Source organism: Peromyscus eremicus, chromosome 20 (assembly GCF_949786415.1).
Source record: "Peromyscus eremicus chromosome 20, PerEre_H2_v1, whole genome shotgun sequence".
Classification (NCBI taxonomy): domain Eukaryota; kingdom Metazoa; phylum Chordata; class Mammalia; order Rodentia; family Cricetidae; genus Peromyscus; species Peromyscus eremicus.
The window spans coordinates 14265378-14285711 of NC_081436.1; the positions used below are offsets into that span (position 1 = coordinate 14265378).

General features: G+C 53.3%; 2 protein-coding genes and 1 long non-coding RNA gene across 5 annotated transcripts in view; 1 reads left to right on the plus strand and 2 right to left on the minus strand.

The window, feature by feature from the left end:
• Positions 1-5817, minus strand: part of Selenoo (selenoprotein O) — a 12669-nt gene extending 6852 nt beyond the window's left edge. The window contains exons 1-3 of the mRNA XM_059247633.1: positions 5259-5817; positions 2104-2307; positions 556-742 (exon numbers count right to left, since the gene is read on the minus strand). Of these exons, the coding sequence (XP_059103616.1) occupies positions 556-742; positions 2104-2307; positions 5259-5815 (948 nt within the window). The 5' untranslated portion in view covers positions 5816-5817. The remainder of the gene's footprint in view (positions 1-555; positions 743-2103; positions 2308-5258) is intronic.
• On the plus strand, positions 5794-8035 carry LOC131896838 (uncharacterized). Of its 2 annotated transcripts, none has more exons than XR_009375526.1 (3): positions 5794-6031; positions 7169-7366; positions 7562-8035. It is a non-coding gene; the product is annotated as an uncharacterized LOC131896838 (long non-coding RNA). The 2 variants fall into 2 exon arrangements; XR_009375525.1 differs by having other exon boundaries at positions 5796-6279.
• On the minus strand, positions 7531-18796 carry Trabd (TraB domain containing). Of its 2 annotated transcripts, none has more exons than XM_059247635.1 (10): positions 18692-18796; positions 13109-13173; positions 12718-12796; positions 12030-12196; positions 11573-11713; positions 9746-9856; positions 9509-9648; positions 9178-9350; positions 8988-9099; positions 7531-8866 (listed from the first exon to the last, which is right to left on the minus strand). In XM_059247635.1, the coding sequence occupies exons 2-10, from the start codon at positions 13136-13138 to the stop codon at positions 8689-8691; spliced, it is 1131 nt and encodes a 376-aa protein (XP_059103618.1). In that variant the 5' UTR covers positions 13139-13173; positions 18692-18796; the 3' UTR covers positions 7531-8688. The 2 variants fall into 2 exon arrangements, with proteins under 2 accessions (XP_059103618.1, XP_059103617.1); XM_059247634.1 differs by lacking the exon at positions 18692-18796 and adding an exon at positions 18205-18576.
• Between the last annotated feature and the right edge of the window lie 1538 nt (positions 18797-20334).

Sequence of the window (20334 nt, forward strand, 5' to 3'; positions counted from 1 at the left end):
CTTGTAGTATTCTAGCCCAAGCCACACAGAAACGGGACTATGCCTGGCCCTGGCTGGGGGAGTCCACATCTCTTCTCCCCAGGTTGAGATACCAAGTGGGTGTGCTGGGTCGAGAACACCGACCCATGCAGTCGGTATCCAGCACTCAACAGTGCTTCTGTCCACGTGTCTTCCCTCGCTGGGCCTCCTGGTTCTCGTAGGTGTACTCAGAACCAGGAGTCTTAATGCCACAGCATCAAAAAGCTCTGGTGTATTAATCCCAACACTCAGGAGGCAGAGGCAAGTGGGTCTTTATGAGTCTGAGGCCAGCCTGATCTACACATAGCAAGTTCCAGGCTAGCCAATGCTTCTTAGTAAAAATGTCTCAAAATAACAAAAGCCCTGGCTCATGAGGCTGATGGAGATGATAGACCTGAGGGCAGGAGCAAGGAACAGAAAAGACAGGGATACCAGAGAAAGCTTTGGTCTCTGGTCACTGTGACCATATTTGGCAACAAGTGGAACTCAACCCACGGCCAGTGGGAAGGGCCAGTGGGGAACCCTCTGCCTACCTACCTCTCTGAAAAAGGCAGCATTCCTCTGTGTGTGGTCACTGTCGCAGGTGTGGGCAGCCTGGATTTCGGGGTAGAAAGAACTGATCACATAGTCGAGCATCTGCACGCGGATATCGTTCCGTCCCACGCTAGGGCCTGCTCGCCCTGTGTGCTCATCGGGGGGCTTAAAAATTTCAAAGGAGCCAAATCTGCAGGAAAGACGCAGTGTTCAGATGGTCAGACGGACCCCCATCCCTTGGAGAAAAAGAAATACCAGCATGGCTCCAAGGCCCTGCAGCCCTGCAATGGAAGAGCATGTTGACGAGACACAGCAACACCCAGCCAGAGCAGGGCCAGATCTGAGTGACAGATGGGACTCGGTCTGGCCAATTGCCAGCCAATTAACCTCTGGTTCCCAGATCCTGGGAGGCCCATCATGCCCAGAAACCACCATGGCTGCCGACTTTGTCAACCTCAACTCCACACAGGGTTTTGTGTGCACCCCACATTGTGTGGACAGCAGGGGTGGTTGGCTCTAGCAGAGAGAACGTACAAGTGCGGTGTCTCAGCGCATGGCTGTCCCCACAGGGGACATCAGTCACGTTCGGAGACTTGTTTGGAGACAGGGTTTCTCTGTGTAACCAGGCTGTTCTGGAACTCTGTAGACCAGGCTGGCCTCAAACACAGAGATCCGCCTGCCTCTGCCTCTGCCTCCTGAGTGCTGGGATTAAAGGTGTGTGCCACCATGCCTGACTTTTTTTTTTTTTAAAGATTTATTTTATTTATTATGTATACTGTGTTCTGCCTGCATGTGTCTTTGCAGGCCAGAAGAGGGCACCAGATCTAATTGCAGGTGGTTGTGAGCCACCATGTGGTTGCTGGGAATTGAACTCAGGACCTCTGGAAGAGCAGTCAGTGCTCTTAACCACTGAGCCATCTCTCCAGCCCCCCCCCCCCCTTTTTAATTGTAACTGTGTTGCTACTAGCAATTGGTGGGCAGAGGCTAGTAATGATATCAACATTGTACAAGGCATAGGATGGCCTCTACTCAAATGTCAACCAAGTTAGGGCAAAGGGCCTCTGGAGTGGAGCAGTTATTATGGCTGGCCTCTTTCCATCCTCCCAGAGGTCAGAAAAAGCCAGAGACCAACAGTGGGCCTTGTGTGGGGTGGGTGGTATTAGACGACTAACTCGCCTGGGCATGACAGGACCAAGAGCCCTAAGAACACTAGCCACCTCCTGACAGTTCCCTACTCAGAGCCCCTGAAGTGCTGGACACCAAGCTAAGGTGCAGACAGAGAAGTGTGCCAGAAAGGACTAGGCTAATGAGTCAGCGGACGATTAAAAAAAATCTACAGGAGCCCACTGATGGGGACACGAAATGAGGCCATTTCCTTGTGGAAATTCTACATAGTTCTTGATCGAGAGGCATCTGGGGCTAAATCCTGACCACAGCCAGATGCTATTGCTTGTTCATGAGCTGGGTTCAACATTCTGGCTGCATAAGCATGGATCTTCTATGACCTATGAGCAAGTGCATGTAGACAGGCCTAGTGGACCCCAGCATTACCTTATAAAAGTGGGAGCTATACGCAACACAACCGTGCACTTTTCATATTTTGGATTACCATCATAGAACACGTCGCGAATCACTGTGGACTCAGATGTGACGCAGGCCCCGGCCCTAGTGGTAGGGATCCCCAGGTGAAACATGGCTTCGCTGCACAGGAACTCCCGGATGCTTGACCGCAGGACTTTGCGACCATCAGCCTGTCTGAAATGAAACACAAGCCAGAAAGCCAGTCAGGCAAAGGTTATTCCGGGCCACGTTTCCCAAGAGCTTTGGTGTGGCGATCATATGACTAAGGCTAGGTGAAGAGACATACTTCAAATCTGCAGTTTTGCCTTCAAGAGTGGTTTACAAAAAAATACAATAATTAGTGCATACACACACACCCCAGCACAATCTGCAGTAATGAAAAATGGAAAACTACCCTCTGGTGGCTTGAAAGAAAACGGCCCCCAAAGGGAGCTGCACTATTAGGAGGTGTGGCTTTGTTGGAGGAAGTGTGTCACTGTAGGGGTGGACTTTGAGGTCTCTTGCTCAAGCTTCTCTCAGTGTGACTCTGAGTCAACTTCCTGTTGCCTGTAAGATATAGCACTCTCAACTCCAGCACCATGTCTGCCTGCATGCTGCCATGCTCCCTCTGAACCTCTGAAATGGTAAGTGAGCCACCCCAATTAAATGTTTTCTTGATAAGAATTGCTGTGGTCATGGTGTCTCTTCACAGCAATGCTAACTAACACAAAATTGCTAACTAAGCCACACCCTGAGTGAGCAGATACAGAAGAAGCACAAGCTCACTAGTAAGCTGTTACCTGGGTCTCAGGGAAGGACAGATGCTCTGCTCCAAACCCAAAGTGCAGGCAGAAACTGTTAAGACTGCAGTATAGTGGGTAGTGCTGGGACAAGCAGTTGGTGGACATGTGGCACATGCCACACCCCTAAAGGAAACGAAACTACGTGACCACATGTCTACATGTGACAGACTCATTAGGGGCTACAGGGAAATAAAGAACAAGACTGGGCAAGAAAACTGCCTTCTATGGGTCATCTGTGCACCTTGAACTCTTCCCACACACTGGGCCTATTTTGTTTTTAGCAGAACAAAGCACAATATCAGAAGCCCAGCACAGTGGCTACCTGGACAGGCCACATCCATAGCCCCTCCTTGTGTGAGGCGTGCCTAACCAAGAGGCCTCCTACCTGGAACCAAGCACACCAATATGCCGCGTACAGCCCTGTGTCCTCGGTATGTGGAACAGACAGGAGGATCAAAAGTTTAAGATCAAGCCTGGTGTGGAGGCACATGCCTTTAATCTCAGCACTTGCAGGATAGAGGTAGATGGATCTCTGTGAGTTCAAGGCCTGCACGTTTATGTGGCAAGTCTGAGGACAGCCACAGATATGTAGTGAGACCCTGTCTCAAAAAAACAAAACAAAACAAAAAAGCACAACCTAGTCCACGCTAACCTAACCTAGCTGGAGTCTAGTAAACGGGATCTTAGAAACAAGCTAGCTGTCCTGTGAGCTCTCTCCTGGCACTGTCACCCTCCCATCCTTGCTGTGTGACCATGTAGCAATTCTGGCTTCTCTGTAAATAAACCTAATCCTGGGCAGAAAGGTAGGCTGCTTTGCACAGGACTGGAGCCTACCACAAGGGCTTGTCTTGAAGCCCCTACAACCAAGGCAGGGAGGAGACAGGGCAAGAGGCCACTCACTCATCTCAGGGCTCTAGAGACCTTGACTACAACCACCTCCAACCTCAGCCTCAAGTGTTGGCAAGGTGCTGAGGTCAGGGACCCTGACACACAAGTACGAGACCTAAGCAAGGACTTAAAGGAAACATTTTAGCTGGCCTCAGGTATGGAAATACCAACTAAAAACAAGTATGAGAAGCATCTTTCACGGCTGGATATGTTGCTCAGTAGAAGTCTAGAATATATGAGATTCTGGACTTGATTCCCAGCACCATGATAAGATCTAATAAAGCCTTCCAACATCAAATTATCCTGACAACAGGCTTTATGAAAAAGTTTAAGGCTGCTTACAGAATGAGCGGGCTCTGGAATGTGGCATCTGCCCTTCTTTCCAGGAGTTGGACACCTAGGAGAAGGTTGCTCCAGGTGAGAAGTTGAGTGCCAGGTGAGACCATTAATTTAGCACGGGGCACAGATCAAAGACCTGGGGCTGCGAAGATGAGCAAGAACCCACTATTCTGAGAAGCTTGTCTGAGTTGAAGGCAGCTTGGTGGGGGACGGTTGTCATGCTAGTGGCAGAGAGGCCGATGTAGTGTCAAACCATAAAATCCCAACTTACTATCTCTTAGTCACTTAACAAGTATCTGTATCAGTCATGTAGTGAAAGGCAGGAACAGAGCCCTAAGTGCTGTCAGTACCTGGGTGGCAGGACCTGGGTAAGAGTTTTTAGCCTGTCTGGATTTGGACAGCCCGGTCTCGGACCACTCATGTACTCCCCACAGGAATCCAAGAACTACATACCTGATGTGTGTGTGTGCGTGTGTGCGTGTGTGTGTGTGTGTGTGTGTGTGTGTCCGGGGTGGGGGTGGGGTGATTAGAACTGACAGGCTTGGGAGAATGCTCACAGAGAAGGTGGGTATGAGAAGAGACTGCCCCCCAGTCCCTAGATGGTGCACAAAGAGGCCTGCTAGAGTCTGGGCGAGTTGGAAAAGCAGACTGCTTAAGTAGCACGGGAAAACAGCCTGGACATCAGCCCAAGCCGTCACCTCTGAAAACTGGTCTCTGGACAAGATGTCCAGCAAACAGTATCATTCCTGGAACTGGCTCCAAAGTCCTCGGTGTGTTTCTGACAACACAACGGACGGCCATTGGAGGTGTGTTCCTTCTGCTTCACCTGACAGAATAGGCAGCTGGAGACTCTCTATGGAGTGTCAGCCAGAAAGGGAGCACAGCCCCTAACTTCCCGTTCTCCGTCTTGCCACCGGGCACCTCCCAGCCCCGCCTCTTAGCCTTCCTCCTCGAAACCCTTTGCAAAGACGCTTCACCGTCTAGGTCCTAACCACTCCATGGAGCCTTTCTGGGCGTACGTCTGTCCCAAACCGGGCGAAAGGCGCCACTGAGCACCTTCCCGTTTCACCCAAGCGCGCAGAGGGGTGCAGCCTGAGAGCTCCCCGAGTTCCGCACCTGGAGAAGGGCGTGGGGCCGGCCCCCTTGAGCTGCAGCTCCCAGCGCTCGCCGGCCGCAGTGCACACCTCGCCCAGGTACATGGCGGCGCCGTCGCCCAGCTGCCCAGCGAACTGGCCGAACTGGTGGCCACAGTAGCAGTGCGCGGCGGGCTCGGCGCCCGGCAGCAGCGCATTGCCACTGAAGAAGAGCGCGGCTTCGGCCTCGACCTCGGCCTCCTCGCGGGCCTCCAGCCCCAGCAGCGCCAGCGCGGGCATCGACAGCGCCACGAGGCACGGCCGCCGCAGCGGGGCGGGCCGTGCGCGGCTGAAGCAGGCTCCGGGCACCGGCCGCGGGGTGCACAGGACGTCCTCCGGCCCGGGCGGCGGCGTCTCGACGGGCAGCGCGCGCAGGGCGCGGTTGTCGAAGCGCAGCCCCGCGAGCCAGCGCGGCGTGGGCTCCATGGCAGCCGCCCAGGAGGAGCAGGGCGCGGGCGACGGAAGCGCGAGGCCGAAGGACTGCGGCCGGGTTCGGGCAGCCGCGAGCGAAGCCCCGAACGCGGCCCTGAGAGAGGCCATTCGCCGCGCCGCCGGAAGCTCGCTCGCCACGACCGGAAGTTTTTCACCACCCAATTAAGGGTTGGTGGGGGCACGCCCAGAAGCTTGGCTCTGATTGGTTCTCTCTCTTGTTCGTCCACTTCCGGGCTTCGAGAAGTGGCAGGTCAGAGTGGGCCTGGGATGCTAAGTTCTGGCACCCATGCACCGGGTCAGCAGAGTTCTGAAGCGCCCACCCAGGTGACATGTGACTGAGTGAGGTCCCTAAAAGACCACCAGGGGCGCCCCCAACTAATGGGAAGCCAACAGCCAACGTTAGCCGGGGTCCCACTGGGTGCTTTGGGTTTGGCCGGTTCTGTCCATCACACACATAAAACCAGAAATTGAATCTTTGAGCTGTTTTATTCAGAGAGCCAACAATCTAAGACAGTAGTTTAACATCCTAAAGGTGTGTCTTTCACCTCATCTTTAGCCAGCAGACTATGTAGGTAAGTAAACAAAGGCAGAAAGTCATTCCAAAGTTCAGTCTAGCCCTCTGGTCAGTCTGTCAATCTTGGTTCAGATTTATGGAGTTGGTGCTTTTCTCTCCATCATCCCCGTCTCTGTAGCAGGGGGAGGGTTTGCAAACAAGGGCCCGAGTCTGTTGTTCTTCCTGAGTCAGCTGTTTGGATAACTTTTATGCTTAACTCAGAACACACTATCAATGTGTGTATGCAGACTCCTTTCTACAGTAAAGTACAAGTATGTTCTTAGAATGTAGAATATGCAGTGCCCTTCCATCAGGACAATTTTTCTCATGTTTTGACCAGAGAAGGGCCAGAAATCTTGTCAGTGTTCCTGGGATCTGTGGGACAGGTGGGAGCTGGCCACCTAAAACTTAATACAGAGACAGTTTGCATCAGCAATTGTACCAGGGCAAGGCTGAAGCAGAGGATGGACAATGGGTCAGGGTAGGGTTCTGAGCTTACCTGGAACCTGGGTTCCATATATAGAACTTCTCTCTGAAGTGATCACATTTCCTTTTCTCCCCACTTTGTGTCTGTCACTTGCAGTCTAGGTGGATATGAGTCTTGATGGCGGAGGTAGACAGCATCCAGTGCTCAGGAAACCTATTAGTCTCCAATAGGAGACTTTGAGCATGGACAAATACACACATCCCTTCCTGGCTGTGTCTCTCTTCATTTCAGCCTCTGCCTTCAGTTCTAGACCTTAAGAATTTACATTTGGAACTTTTCCTGGGGCCACAGTGGGCTTCTAAAGCTACAGTGAACCTAGCTCTGCCCCTGGAGCTGTGTGATGACACTAGTGAATTTCCCCTCCCTTCTGCATTGGAGGTGGGATGATGTGTATGCATACCTCTTTTTTCTGTGACTGCAGGCTATAGCACCTCAGCCCTGGCCAGAGCATCTGTGCTCTTGCTGCTGCCACCAACACGGACCTCACTGGCTTTGCTCTGGCCTGGAAATAATATACTCCCGCTCCCACATCTGTCAGGCACTGAAGTGTGAACCAGAGGATATACAGGTGCTGACTGCATGCACTTGGCTGGCACACAGATAACCTTGCTAGATACTAGTGCGTACCAGGGGCCAGCCTGTATACTTTGCTGAGATGGATAGTATGTACCCTGGGATGCAGGGGTACCTCTAGCATCCTGCAGACCTGGGGGCAGATGACAAAAGAAGAAGCCAGTCCCCATCACCTGAGTCCCATTTTCATACACTGCACAAAACGGGAGCTTCCAAAATTAAAATTTATTTCTCTTTCTAGGGAATGAATCCACGAGTGTGAGACAGAAGTACACAGCCCAACCAGCCCTGTATCCCCTGCCCAGCTCAGTGTTTCACCTGATTTGGCAATCAACACAAAGATATTCAGAGTGGTCTTGGTCTTGCCAGGCTGTGCAGTATGTCAGGAGCCACAGCCTGTACACATGAATGGCTGGTGTGCACAAGCCAACCATGGCCTTAGGTTTGTGGCCCATAGTGGGTCCACTACTGTCCAGTTTGGGCATCCCACCTAATGCACAGGAATCAGGTCAAGCCCCTCCCAGCACCAAGGGCAGCCAGGGAAGCAGGCTGATACTTGAGGCAGCCCAATGCCACACTGAGCTGTAGTAGAGTCGAGCAGGGGCTACCCTGGACCCCCAGCTGACTCTCTGACATACACTGCCCACTTGGGGCACACAAATACAAATAAAAAGACTTCTTTGTCCTCGCTGGATTTAAGGCTTGTATTTCCTGATATTTGCTTCAGTTTGTTTTTTCTTTGATGTCAAAATTACCTGAGTAAAAAACTTTTTGATAATAAAAAACAAAAAACCAAACCACAGACTCTCTTGCAGGTAGACACAGCTGGCAATGTCACATGCATGTCTAGGCCAGCCAAAGGCCCTACACACCTACAGGAGAGAGCTGTATGGACACCCAGCTCCCCAAACTTGCCGGCCCCAAACCCACAGTGAGATGCACTCGGGGCCAGATGCTCCTGCCGGCCAGAGCACAAGGCACAGTGAGGTAGGAAGAGCAACAGCTTGCCAGGCCCACCCTGGGGTTAGGTGTGGGGCACCTCAGTGCCTTCCCTCAGCTTCTGGCCCTTTTGGAATTAGGCTGCTGGGTTCTGACACTGTGGACGGCCCTGACGCCCATGGGTGGCCCCTACAGTGTGTGTGGGGGGCTGCTGGGAAGCCTGAGCTCAGACAGTTAAATATTCTTTATTTGGGTGGGCTGGGCATGGGGAAGGTAGGATAAGCCTGGCCTAGGCCCCCATAGGGGGTGGCTTGGATGTGTCTGCACCCAGGGACATCTCCAGACAGGTGGTGCCAGCTCCTCGGGAGCACCAGATGTGATGCAGAGGAGAAGAGCCCCTGGGTGTGGTCTCTCGTTTGCATGGTCCTCCTACCGGCCTGGCCGGGCCTCGCTCACCCTCTGGAGGCAGAACTGCGCAGCAGGCAGTGATAGGACCAGGTTCATGGTTCGACGGCCCATCCAGTACAGACTGTAGCCCAGCAGGCCAAAGAAGGCAGCCTTCACGGCCGCCCGGGACACTCTGCCCGAGATGGATGGAGGGGGAACTCTGTGGGAGGGAGAGGTGTGGTAGGCCTGGCTGGAGCATGTACTCCCAAGGTCTTCCCATCTATGGGTCACCACCACATGCAGTTGCAGGGACTTCCAGGTGGGGTGGGGAAGGCACTCACGTCATGATCTCCTGGATGTTGAGGTCGGTGCTCCAGTTCTTCTCAATGCCAGGCACATGACCCATGCCAACAACACCCACAACCACAGATGGGACGCACTTCCTGGGCTCAGCTGTCAGGGGAGGGTGAAAGTCAGTGGCAGGCACAGAACTAGTATTTTGGGGAGTTCCCACCCTGGCCTGTCCATCACCATCAGAGGCGCGGGGAAGCTCAAGGCGCCTTGCAGCCTGCCGCAGCATGTAAGTCAAATAGACATCACGCTCTGAAACAATGGTTCGGTGCAAGTCAGGAAACTCCCCAATCATCTCTGCCATCATCTGCTCCAATAGGTCCTTCTGCTTGCAGCGCTCCACATCATCTTTGCTGAGGACAGAGGGCATATTGCTAGCTCAGAGGGATAAACAGGGATTTGCTGGCATACTGTGGGGATGGAGACATCGGAAGTCTTGTGTTGCTGACTCAGGACAGGGACCATCGCAGGTGTGGAATGTGCCATGAATAGGCCAGGGAGGCTGTCCTACCTGATTGGGTCTGACAGGAAGCACAGGCCCCAGGCCAGCTTGACCTTCTGCCAGAAGGAGAGTGCAGCAATGGCCCTCTTAAAGGTGACGGGGATGGGCCGGTCACCCAGGTGGAATTTGCAGAACGGTACCTTGCTAGCCTGAGGTAGAGGCTGGATGTTAGGACTTGTGACACCAAGGACAGCTGCCACCAGCCCCCACTAAGGCATCCACAAATCCCCTAGGCCTAGCACCCACCTCCTTGAAGGCTTCCCTGAACTCGCCACCAGGGGCCATGCCCAGCTGCTCAGTGATGTGGGCAGACACCTTTAGCAGCAACATCTGCATGAGTCCAGACATGAGCCCATTCTGCAGGAAGAGGAACGATGTCAGCTATACTGCACAGAGTGAGTAAGGCAAAGCAGTATGAAGACCCCAGGGTGCCCTTGAGCTAGGCCCCAGCCCATGACTGGTCTCAGGCCCCTTCCAGTGGCAGGGGCAGGCCATCCTGGGACATGAGGAGGGTCAGACAACAGCAGGTCAGCTTGGCTTCAAGACTCATTCAAATGTGTTCCCTCTGAAAAGTTCTCTTTATAGGATGGTCAGTGACGTTGAGAAGGAGCTACTGACAGGGACCACCTGGCCAGGTGTCGGAGGCAGGCACAGGTGATCCTGAGCAGACAGGCTGGAGCACCTAACAGGGAGCCTCAGTACTTGCCACATCCATCTGCGGAGGGCAACATGAATGCCTAGCATCCACAGTGGCCACTGGCTGCCTCTGGTCTGGCCAGGCCCTAAGGTATGGGTCAGTCTGCTGAGATTCCACCCTGCATGGCTGGCACTTCTTAGGAAGGACCACTCATGAGCTGCTGCATGGACAGTCTACTCTACCTTCCCAGAAAGGTCTGGCCCTTGATTCAGGAAAGTGCACTTGGAGACCTGGTGATAATTTATCCAATAGGAGTATCCTTTTTTACCTGACTTGGGGGACAGACTGCAAAGTCTAGGCTGACCATGAGATTTATTTTATTGTCTGTTTTTTAAAATGTAGCCCTGGCTGGCTTGGAAACTTGCTTTGTAGACCAGGCTAGCCTTGAACACATAGAAATCCACCTGCCACTGCCTCCCAAATGCTGGGATTAAAGCTGTGTGTCACCATGCTCAGCTTGTGGGGCTCATGGGTCAGGTAGTATCAGCTTACTGCCGGAGGAACTAGAGCTGTGCTCACAAGGCCAACCCACAATAAAAACTGGACACCAGGACAGTGGCCTCCTGGCGGGCAGCACCTGTGCATGTTATCACACACTGTTGCTGGGGAGACTTGTGCCATCTGAGGCTCCTTGAGGGACGAGGGGCAGCAGGTGCCAGCCTCTCCACTTTGTTGACCCTTGCCCAGGCCCTCACTGATGGGCCCAGCCAGTTATCTGGCTCTTCTTCCCGTGGAGTATGGACCCTCTGTTTTAAGGAGAGTGCATGGGGGTTGGGGACAGGGATGACACATGACTGGTATTAAAACCACACCTGATTGAATGGTGATTTCTTTTTACAGGGTATCCAGTAAAGGTCTATGGTGACACCCCTCATCTGGGAGATTCCTGGGTGAAAAGTGCTCAGCATGTCTGGGACAGTTACACGAGACTCTAACACTCGTTCCCTTCAAATAAGAGGAGGCATACCCTGCAGCTGGGGCAAGACATGCCTGTGCCCTCGGAAAAGCAGATCGCAAGGATGTGCCCCAAGCGTTGCTTCTCCTAGCCCTGCAGGGCTGGGGCGATGTGGAAGACAAGGGCCACACAGACAATGCTCAGACCCACCACTGCCGCTTAGCAAAACAGGCTTCAGCTCTGCCCTGTTCCTGCCTTGTGGAGGATCCTTATCCATCTCTTCTTCCAGCCTCTATCCTCTCGTGGGTGAGAGTGGGCTCGCGACCAGGGTACTATTGCGATGACCAGAAGGCCAGCCCAGGGAGGAGCCTGCCTGCCATCAGCTCAAAGGAGACTCTGGGCTCTACAGAGAAGGGCAGTAGCTTCGGGTCCCTATGTAGCCTTGGGCACCCAGAGCCCATGGGGCGGCTCCTATGCGCACCTGCCTGACAGCCTGTTGGAGCTTCTCCAGGCTGACCTCCTTGGCCTCTCGTAGCAGTGTTCTCTCGTCCATCTTCAGCATGGACACACGGTACTGACAGAGTTCCACAACTACCACATCGGGCTGCACCTCCCGGATAGTCTGTAAAGCAAGGGCCACACTCCAACAGAACTCTACTGGCACTTCCACACTGGACAAGGAGCCCACACCAGGGGGCAGCCAGTGCTAACAGCCTGTGTGGCTTCGGTGACAAATTCTAAAGAAAAAGCAACCACAGGAAGCCATGAGACAGCTTTCCTTGTCCAAATGAAGAAGCCTAAGGCTTTGAGTTGTGGAGTAGGAACCACTACTTATCACTCCAGGGGCTCCAGAGTTAGAAATACCTGCTGCACAGCTCTTGCCTGGTTGCCCTGGACTGTGTCCCTGGAGGACAGTCGGACACACGCATAGTGCTCACCTTCACTACATCCCGCTTGCTGTCATCACTGAAGTGAGCAGTGCCCACCACATACACCTTGCTCCCATCCTCGGCCACCAGCTGGGTCACAGTGCGTGGAAGGTTGGGCCGCTCACGCCGTCTCTTCAGCTTCATCTCCAGGAGCAAGTTGAAGGCGTCCACATCAGCTGCAACACCAGCAGAAGCCATGGTGGGCTGGGGCCTGACGCCAGGGCACAAATGCCCACGCACTGGTTCCAAACCCTCTCCAGGCCCTCAGTGAGAACTGACTCCCACTGGACACGTGATCTCTGGCAGGCAGAGCACTTCACACAGCTGGCGGACCCAGATGACCGGGCAAGCCGCCTGACCACATCTGTGAGCAGAGCACTATCTGAGGGCCCGGGCAGGAGTTCTCTCACCCCCATCAACTAGACCCAAACTGTCATAGGAGGGTGCTGTGGTGGGGGGAGGGGTGACCAGGTGTGCTGGAAGAGTCTCAGTCATGCGCATGGCTGGACTTAGGGGAAGCAGAGGCTCTGGGCAAGCACAGGTTGGCAGCCAGTTCCAGGATATTACAAGGCACCTGAGCGTGGTGCGGGGTTCCCGCTGCCTTTACTCCCTCCCGAACTGGGCAGGCCACTGATGTCCCCACCCCCTCCCTGGGGCCCAGCATTGTGTCTATACCAAGTCCCGAAGGGAAACATACAGATGTTTTGAGGGTCTCCAGAAAGCACCCTTGGCACTGCTTCCGAGGCCCCTGATGTCACCACGGGTTCCATATCAGCCTGCAGAGGGAGTTCAGGTAAGTGTCCAAATACTTGGGCCCCACCCCACAGGTCAGGCACACTCCAGACCTGTTGTACCTCCTTAGCAAGCCCAAGAGGGGCCATTTGCCTCAGGCCTTCCCCATGGAAGTTCTTGCTGGACTCTAAAAACCCTAGTTATCAAGTTAGGTCTCTGTAGGGAAGGAAGCAGCTCAAGGGACCAGGGTAACCACAAGGGACCCTCACTCTGCTGTGTGCAACAGCAGAAGGTGTTTTGGGTTGGGACGAGGGTTGTTTAGGAGGATGTTCCACCATCCCCCAGCTTTCCCTTACCTCTTGAGCTGGCTTCTCCTCTCCCTCCATGACTGGACAGCAGCTTCCTGACTGATGTAGGATGCCTGAGGAGACAGATAATAGTTCTTACCCAGGGTCCCAGGGACAGGATCAGGGATCACTGTGACAACAGAATTGGGCCAGTCTTGAACAACCCTTAGGATAGGACCTTGGCCTTCCTGTGCCTATACCATTGGCGTCTTCCTGCTTAAGTGTATGCGGTTTGAGGTCTCGGGTCCTCTTGGGATGTGCCACACTGGTGAGAGGCCAGCAGCCTCCGTGAGTAACGTATGGATGGCTGTGCACAGGGGAAGTCTCTGGCATGCAGGGGCTTCAACCACAACAGGCGCAAACATAGTAAAGCTAACCTGTGTCTCTCTGAGGAGCTGTGCTGACTCCTCTGGGGTTACTGCAGGACACAGTGCTGTGGCTGCTATGCCCATGGTGGGAACCCCAGAGCCTCTGTGAGAAAGCCACTTCAAGGAAACCCTCCATTCTTTTTATAACGACGGCCACAACTGTTTGGCTACCAGCCAGAAGGACAAAGACTAAGCAAGAAGACAGCATCCGAGGAGCCAAGACAGCTTTCCAATTTAAGACCAAGAAGCCTAACATGAAAGACACTGTATTAGAAACTTGACAAGGGGCGGAACCCTGGTAACCAGTCCCTGACACTGTGGTTCCTTACTGCGTTATTGGGAGCCCTGGGGTTGGGGGCCCAGAGTGTCAGTTGGTACAGAGGGAAGAGTAATACACTGACCAAAGGGGACAGAGGCAGCTTCAAACCATGGCCCAGCAAGGCCAACAAACTCACGGATCTGCCAGTGGTCAGATACCTCCTACCTGGCAGTCATACACATACACATTGTCTATGTGCCTGTGGGTGGGTATGTGCACGTGTTTAGGTGCCTGTGGAGGCCAGAAGAGACAGATTACCCTGGAGCTGGAGTTACAGGTGGCTGTGACCCGGAGGCACCTGATGTAAGTGTTGGGAACTGGACTCAGGTGCTCTGCAAGGGCAGTCTGGCACTCTTAACCGCTGAGCCATTTCTCCGCCCCACCCCACCCCAACTATATAGTTTTAGCAAACACATGTAAAGGTATTTCAATTCCACGCTGGTGGGTTTCATGAATTATAGAAGCTATTTCCTCAAACAAAACAAAATCATCACCCATAATGTATAGGTTACTTATAAATAATGTTATATTTGTTTTATATATGTTGCTTTAACAAAGAAGCGTGTAGACTGTGGCTTATAATAAGTTTTGGTTTTACTCAATTACTGGGCAAGCCGCAATAAAACATTTCACAATTAGGATAAGAATTTATACTGTACCAAGCTGATAATAGAAAAATAAATAAATGAAAAAGTGGGAAACAAAACAAAAAAACAAAGAAGTGTGTGTGTGTGTGTGTGTGTGTGTGTGTACGTGTACCAAATATGTAAACATCATCCAGCCCACAGGAGCTGAACAGTCAAGCAGGAACGCTTAGTAGACATAATGGTCCTGGCTGGAGAAACCCCTTTAAAAACGACAAGTTGGGGCTGGAGAGATGGCTCAGCGGTTAAGAGCACTGGCTGCTCTTCCAGAGGACCAGGGTTCAATTCCCAGCACCCACATGGCAGCTCACAACTGTCTGTAAGTCCAGTTCCAGGAGATCTGACACCTTTACATCAATGTTCATAAAATAAAGTTAAAATAAATTAAAAAAAAAAACGACAAGTTTACTGGAAAAATCTGATCTTTGGGCATAGTAATGTTTTTAAGAGGTTTTTTTTTGTTTTTTTTTTTTTTTTTTTTTTTTTTTTTAAGATTTATTTATTTATCATGTATACAGTATTGTGCCTGCATGTGTCCCTGCAGGCCAGAAGAGGGAACCAGATCTCATTACAGATGGTTGTGAGCCACCATGTGGTTGCTAGGAATTGAACTCAGGACCTCCGGAAGAGCAGTCAGTGCTTTTAACCACTGAGACATCTCTCTAGTCCAAGAGTTTTTATTATTACCAATTATGTATATTTGTGTGTCTGTGTATGTTTTGTGCACACGAGTACAGTACCCACAGGAGAGATACCCAGAAGCCAGAGGTACAGGTGGTTAAGCCACCAGAGGTCAAACACCAGTTCTTCTAAGAGCAGTACTTACGGGGAGCAGGGGCGCACGCCTTTAATCCCAGCACTCGGGAGGCAGAGGCAGGCGGATCTCAAGTTTGAGGCCAGCCTGGTCTACAAAACAAGTTCCAGGACACCCAGAGCTACACAGAGAAACCCTGTCTGAAAATTTAAAGAAAGAGAGAGAGAGAGAGAGCGCGAGCGAGCGCGCACAGTACATGTTCTTAACTCCTGGGTTTTGTAATATTAAGGAACTAGAATATTCTAGTTTTCCTTCAGCTACAGCAAGAAAGGATGATTCTGTTTTGATGTGTTTAAGTACCTCAGTAATGCGTACTGAGGGAAACGTGCCCTGGAAAGAGCTGTGTCAGAATGGGGATATGGTAAGATGACAGTGGTACCCCGCAGACCCTGGGACTTTCTGGGTTCATTTTGACCTACCGCTTTTGTCTGCACACTTCTTACAACTGTCAGCTCCCCACCCCAGCCCTGTGTCTCCTCTGGTCCTATTGTATAAATGTGATTCAGAGGTCTCTCTGGGTATATAATCAAACTTCTAATGCTGTGGTCAATAGTAAAATGGGGGCAGGCAATCCTAAGCACTACGAGCCTTCTGCAAGAGGAACTGGAGCAGGGCCAGGGTGGGTTACAAGGTAGAGGGCAGCAGACACCTAGAGATAGCATCTGAAACCATATGCTCCTGGCCTTATGGCGCTTCTGGCTGTTAGAGAGGCAAGCATAACTTAGCTTACTGCTCTGCCCTAGGGTCCCCCCTTCTCCCAGGTCTGGAACCTATCCTAACATGCACCCTAGGCATTTTATATAAAGATCAGCACATCTGGGCAGTGCCATTGCTGGCTCAGGGCTTGTGCATGGCCAGAACTACACTCAACCCCATGGCATCTGCTCACAGTTTCACCCTACGGGTCTCCTTTCATTAACAGAACAAAATGCTTCAAAGAAACAGGAACAGGAATCAATGTACTTGGACGGGGGAACCTGCCTTTCAGGACAGGGTAGGGACTGTCCCTCCCACTCCATGGAACCCCAGTCAAGGGCAGGGAGTGTAGCCCAAACAGGGACCAGCAGTGACAAAAGAGAGTATCGCCTTGTTCTGGATGAGCACACGAAGCAAAGCAGTAGTCCTGACAGCAGCACCAGGCTGCCAAACATGAGATGAAAACTTAAAACATCCTGTGCAAGTGGGCGGGCCAGCCAGAGGCTGCAGCAAATGGGAAAGGACCACGTCGTCTCTGCCTGCCCTGCCCTTTAAGAGGTGGGGCGGCTGCAGGTCTGCAGTTAGCTCTGTAGATCTACCCTTCAAAGCTTGCTTAGGGTGCCTCTGAGCCTTTGAGGGGTATGGAGGCCACCAAAGCTGGAAAGCTGGCTCCAGATAGCTGTGGAGAGTCCTTGGCTGGTCCACAGCAGGACTGGTTTCACCTCCAGTCACCTCCAGTCGTGTGGTAGGTGGAGAAGCCCACAGGCTGGTCAGGAGCCAAGCTCTGAGCCCTTTGATGGCCAGACATCCAAACACAGCACCAGGACCCCTTGTGGCTCCCAGCCCTGGGACACAGCCGCTCATGCAGAGCAGTGCCAGTAGGGAGGGGAGGTCAGGCAAGGCGGCCACTGACAGCCTTTCCACACCACCTCCCCCAAGACAGACAGAAGCCTGTGATTCTGAGTCCCTGCCACTATCAAATCTATGCATTTTCTGATCCTTTGGTTTCCTGCCTCTCAGAGGCAATTTCATTAGTTACTAGTGCCTCCTCACCCTGCTCATTGTTTCTGACTGAGCAATAGAGACAGACAGACCTCCACTTGCACACTCACCTGAGCATCCAGCCACCTGACCTGCACTACACTTGTTACGTGTCCTTTTCAGACATAGTCAAGCTGTAAGAAGTGACCTCCTACTGCTCAACCTCCCCAGGGAACAAATCGCTTCATAAATCCCTAGTAGTTAGCAGACAGTTACCAGACCTGCTTCTGACCAAGACCACACTGTAGACTTTTACAGGGTAAAGTCAGAGAGCTGTGATTTCTGTCAAATCGGCCTCTCACCAGCTCTCCCTGCTGAGCAGGTCTGTAGGAGACACCGTTCCAGATCTGCTACCAACCAGGCAAGATGCTTCTACATGCTAAACACCAGAACTTTCAGCATTTGCTAAATTTCTAGGGGAACTAGGCTTAGACCTTTGAAAATTCCCAGGAGTCTGTGGCTTTAAGAGAAAAAACGCTGGCTCAAAGGGCAGGAAAGGTCTCTTCATGTCAGGGCTAAGTAACCGTAGAGGTTCTGCATTGGATTCAAGCCATTTCAGAAATGCTCCCCACCTGCCCAGCCCCACAACTGTCTCTCTTCTGGAGCCTATTAATACGAACCAAGTGTGTCCTACCCAAATTCATATACTGAAAATCTAAGCCTCAAAGTAATTACATCAATAGGCAAGGGTTTTAAGAGGTGACTGGATTCAGATGAGGCCATAAGGCAGATCCCACGATGGACCTGGTGTCCTTATAAGAGACACTAAGCAGCTGTGAGAACACAATGAGAAGGGACCTCTACAAGACAGGCAGCGCCTTCATTAGCAACCCAAAAGACTAGCGTTCGACCTTGGACTCCCAGGCTCTGAAAGTATGAGAAACAGACGTTTGTTAAATTTCTTAACCCACAAAACCCCTGTTACCACCCCAAGCTGACACACCCATCACGCTCTGCAATCTCTGAAAAATTGCTTCTCAGATGGCAGCTTGGCTTCCTACCACTCGTCAAAAGCTGACCACGACCAGATGGAAAAATCTAGACAGGCCTTCATAGCGTACTCAGAAAACCAAGAGAGAAAGAAATAACAGGGTGCACAAAAGCCCTGGCCTCCTCTTGTCCGTTTCTGACGCCCGGGCACTGCCAGACCCAAGAAAACCTGCTCCAGCAAGACGTATTTTACCCAAGTGTGGCAGAGCCGAGGGCCGGAAGAGGAAACACACCCGAGGTGAAGAAGCCTCGCCAGCTAGTTTCTGTCCACCTGGAGATGCCCTGTCGGGGCCTGCAGGCTCTTGGTGGCCGTCCACTCTGCCAGAGCCCTGCTGGCATCCTGCCCACAGTATCACGGCCACCGCAAGACGAGCCTTCTTAGGGAGGCAAGAGAGGGAGGCCCCGGGACAGACAGCAGCGTCTCACAAGACCGGCGAACCTGCAGCCCCTCCGCTCGGGGAGCACGGCAGCTTGGTGACTGCGGCCCCACTTCTCAAGGAGCTCTTGACGTCCCAGAGCCAGCGGAGCGCTTCTGAGCGTCCGGGGTGTTGCTGGGACTCGCGAGCCCAAGAACCATCTCCACCGTCCTGGGTCAGCCCGACCCGGTGGGATGCGTGCCCCTGGTCTCCGCAGTCCCCCACCTGCAGCCCGCGCCCTCCCGCGCGCGCGCGCCGTCGAGGCACGCGGAGTCCCCGCCCGCCCGGCCAGGCCACGGCGTACCGAGCGAGGCGGCGGCGCTCCTCAGCCGGCCTCCATGCGCGCGTCGCCGGGCTGACGGGGTGAGCCGGGGCGGGGCGGCCGGACGGGCCGGACAGGCCGAGGGTGCGGGCCGCACGGCATGCCGGGAAACGCCTCCCAGGGCCGCGCGCGCGCGCGACCCCGCCCCCGCCGGGGTCTAAGCGCAGGGCCCCGCCCACCGGCCCGACGCCCCCAGGTCCTAGAGAGCAACCCGGAGCACGCTGCGGGGGTGCTAACCCCACAGCCAAGTCTGTGCAATGGGGCTGTGTTCTTTAGGCGTCCACACGGTGGCCTAGCGTCCAGGGAGCAGTCAGCAGCACTGGAAAGGGACAGAAACTAGGGATCGTACGACCCGCCCTTAGGGCTTCCTTGGGGAAACACATGCCAGGTGGAGAGGCTCAAAGGCAGGACTAAGGAGCAAGAAGCTGGCCAAGTCAGTCCCCTAGGCCATCAGGACCTCACAGTTCCGCTGCATGTGACCGAGAGTCTGGAAACGGCGGGGTCTCTGGGTGGGTGGCGCCCCAGTGATAGCCTCACCAGTGCCCAGGCCTCAAGGTATCCAGTCTCCAACTGCACCTTGGAACAGGACAGGGGTGGGGCCAGTTGGCCCACTCAGGTCTCCAGGCTGCAGAGGACTGTTGGTCCTCCTGCCCAAGGTTGGTGAATGGATGGGAGGAGCCAGATGGGCCCAGAGTGGATATTTCTCTATTGAGTGCCCCAAGATGAGCTACTGTGGGGGTCAGACAGAGACGACCCAGGGCAGGCCCTGACACAGACCTTCCAAAGGGGGAGTGAGCTCTGCCTAGGTCCCAGCTGCCCCCTCCAGCCCTTTCAGAATCCAAGAGGCGAGAGGTTGCAGCCCTGGCCTTGGCCTTTGACATTGGTCCTTTGAATGGCCCTTCTAGAACCTGGCTATTGTCGGGGAGTTAATCCTTTCTGCACCAGGCAGGGTTCCCTCCAGCAGGTGGTAACACATGGGGAAGTCCACATGGAGACTACTGGCAGGTATTTGCTGCTCTTCTTGTTACCATCTCCTCCATACAGCTTCGATCCCCCAAGGGGCCTGGCTTCCAGGTGACCTCTGCCTTCCCTGCCCCTTAGTGACACAATCTTTGTTCTGGGGAGTCTCAGCTGTGTCCCTGTTGTTCACTACTTTTATGCCTGTGCTCTGTGGTCACTCTCCTCTTCTGGCCTCCTCAGCCACATTGATGCGGCTCAACAGAAGGCAGGGATGGGCTCAGAGCCGAGCATGCCACCCCACTTTACTTGCTCACAAAGCACGCACCATGAGGTGACTCTCCCGGTACCTCTACTGTTTGAAAATCTTACTTCTAAGCTAGTGTCAGGAATGGGCCTGGATTCCAGTCCTGGTTGGCTGGGATGGTTCTCCCCGAGCCTATCGGTTTCTGTGGGCAGACCACAGTGCCATATCCCGTTTGTCCTGCCTAGGGAAAAGAGGGAAGGCAGCAGAGGATGGGCTGACATTTAAAGTAGACGCCGACCCTCAAGGGCCAGAATTCTATTTTGGCTAAGTGGCTGTTGGGGGAGGAAGGTGGTGAAAACCAGAGATGCCCTCTCACCTACTGGTGTCTGCAGGGGCCAGAAATAGGAAATGGTGACTGGGG

Excerpts from the sequence above, each read along its gene's own strand:
- Trabd (XM_059247634.1), bottom strand. The coding sequence starts at position 18,310 with ATGCCAGCAGGGCTCTGGCAGAGTGGACGGCCACCAAGAGCCTGCAGG. Across the intron at positions 12,197-12,717 it reads TGGAGACCCTCAAAACATCT|CTGATGTGGACGCCTTCAAC; the intron begins GTATGTTTCCCT and ends CTGGTGTTGCAG. Across the intron at positions 11,714-12,029 it reads GCAAGCGGGATGTAGTGAAG|ACTATCCGGGAGGTGCAGCC; the intron begins GTGAGCACTATG and ends CTTGCTTTACAG.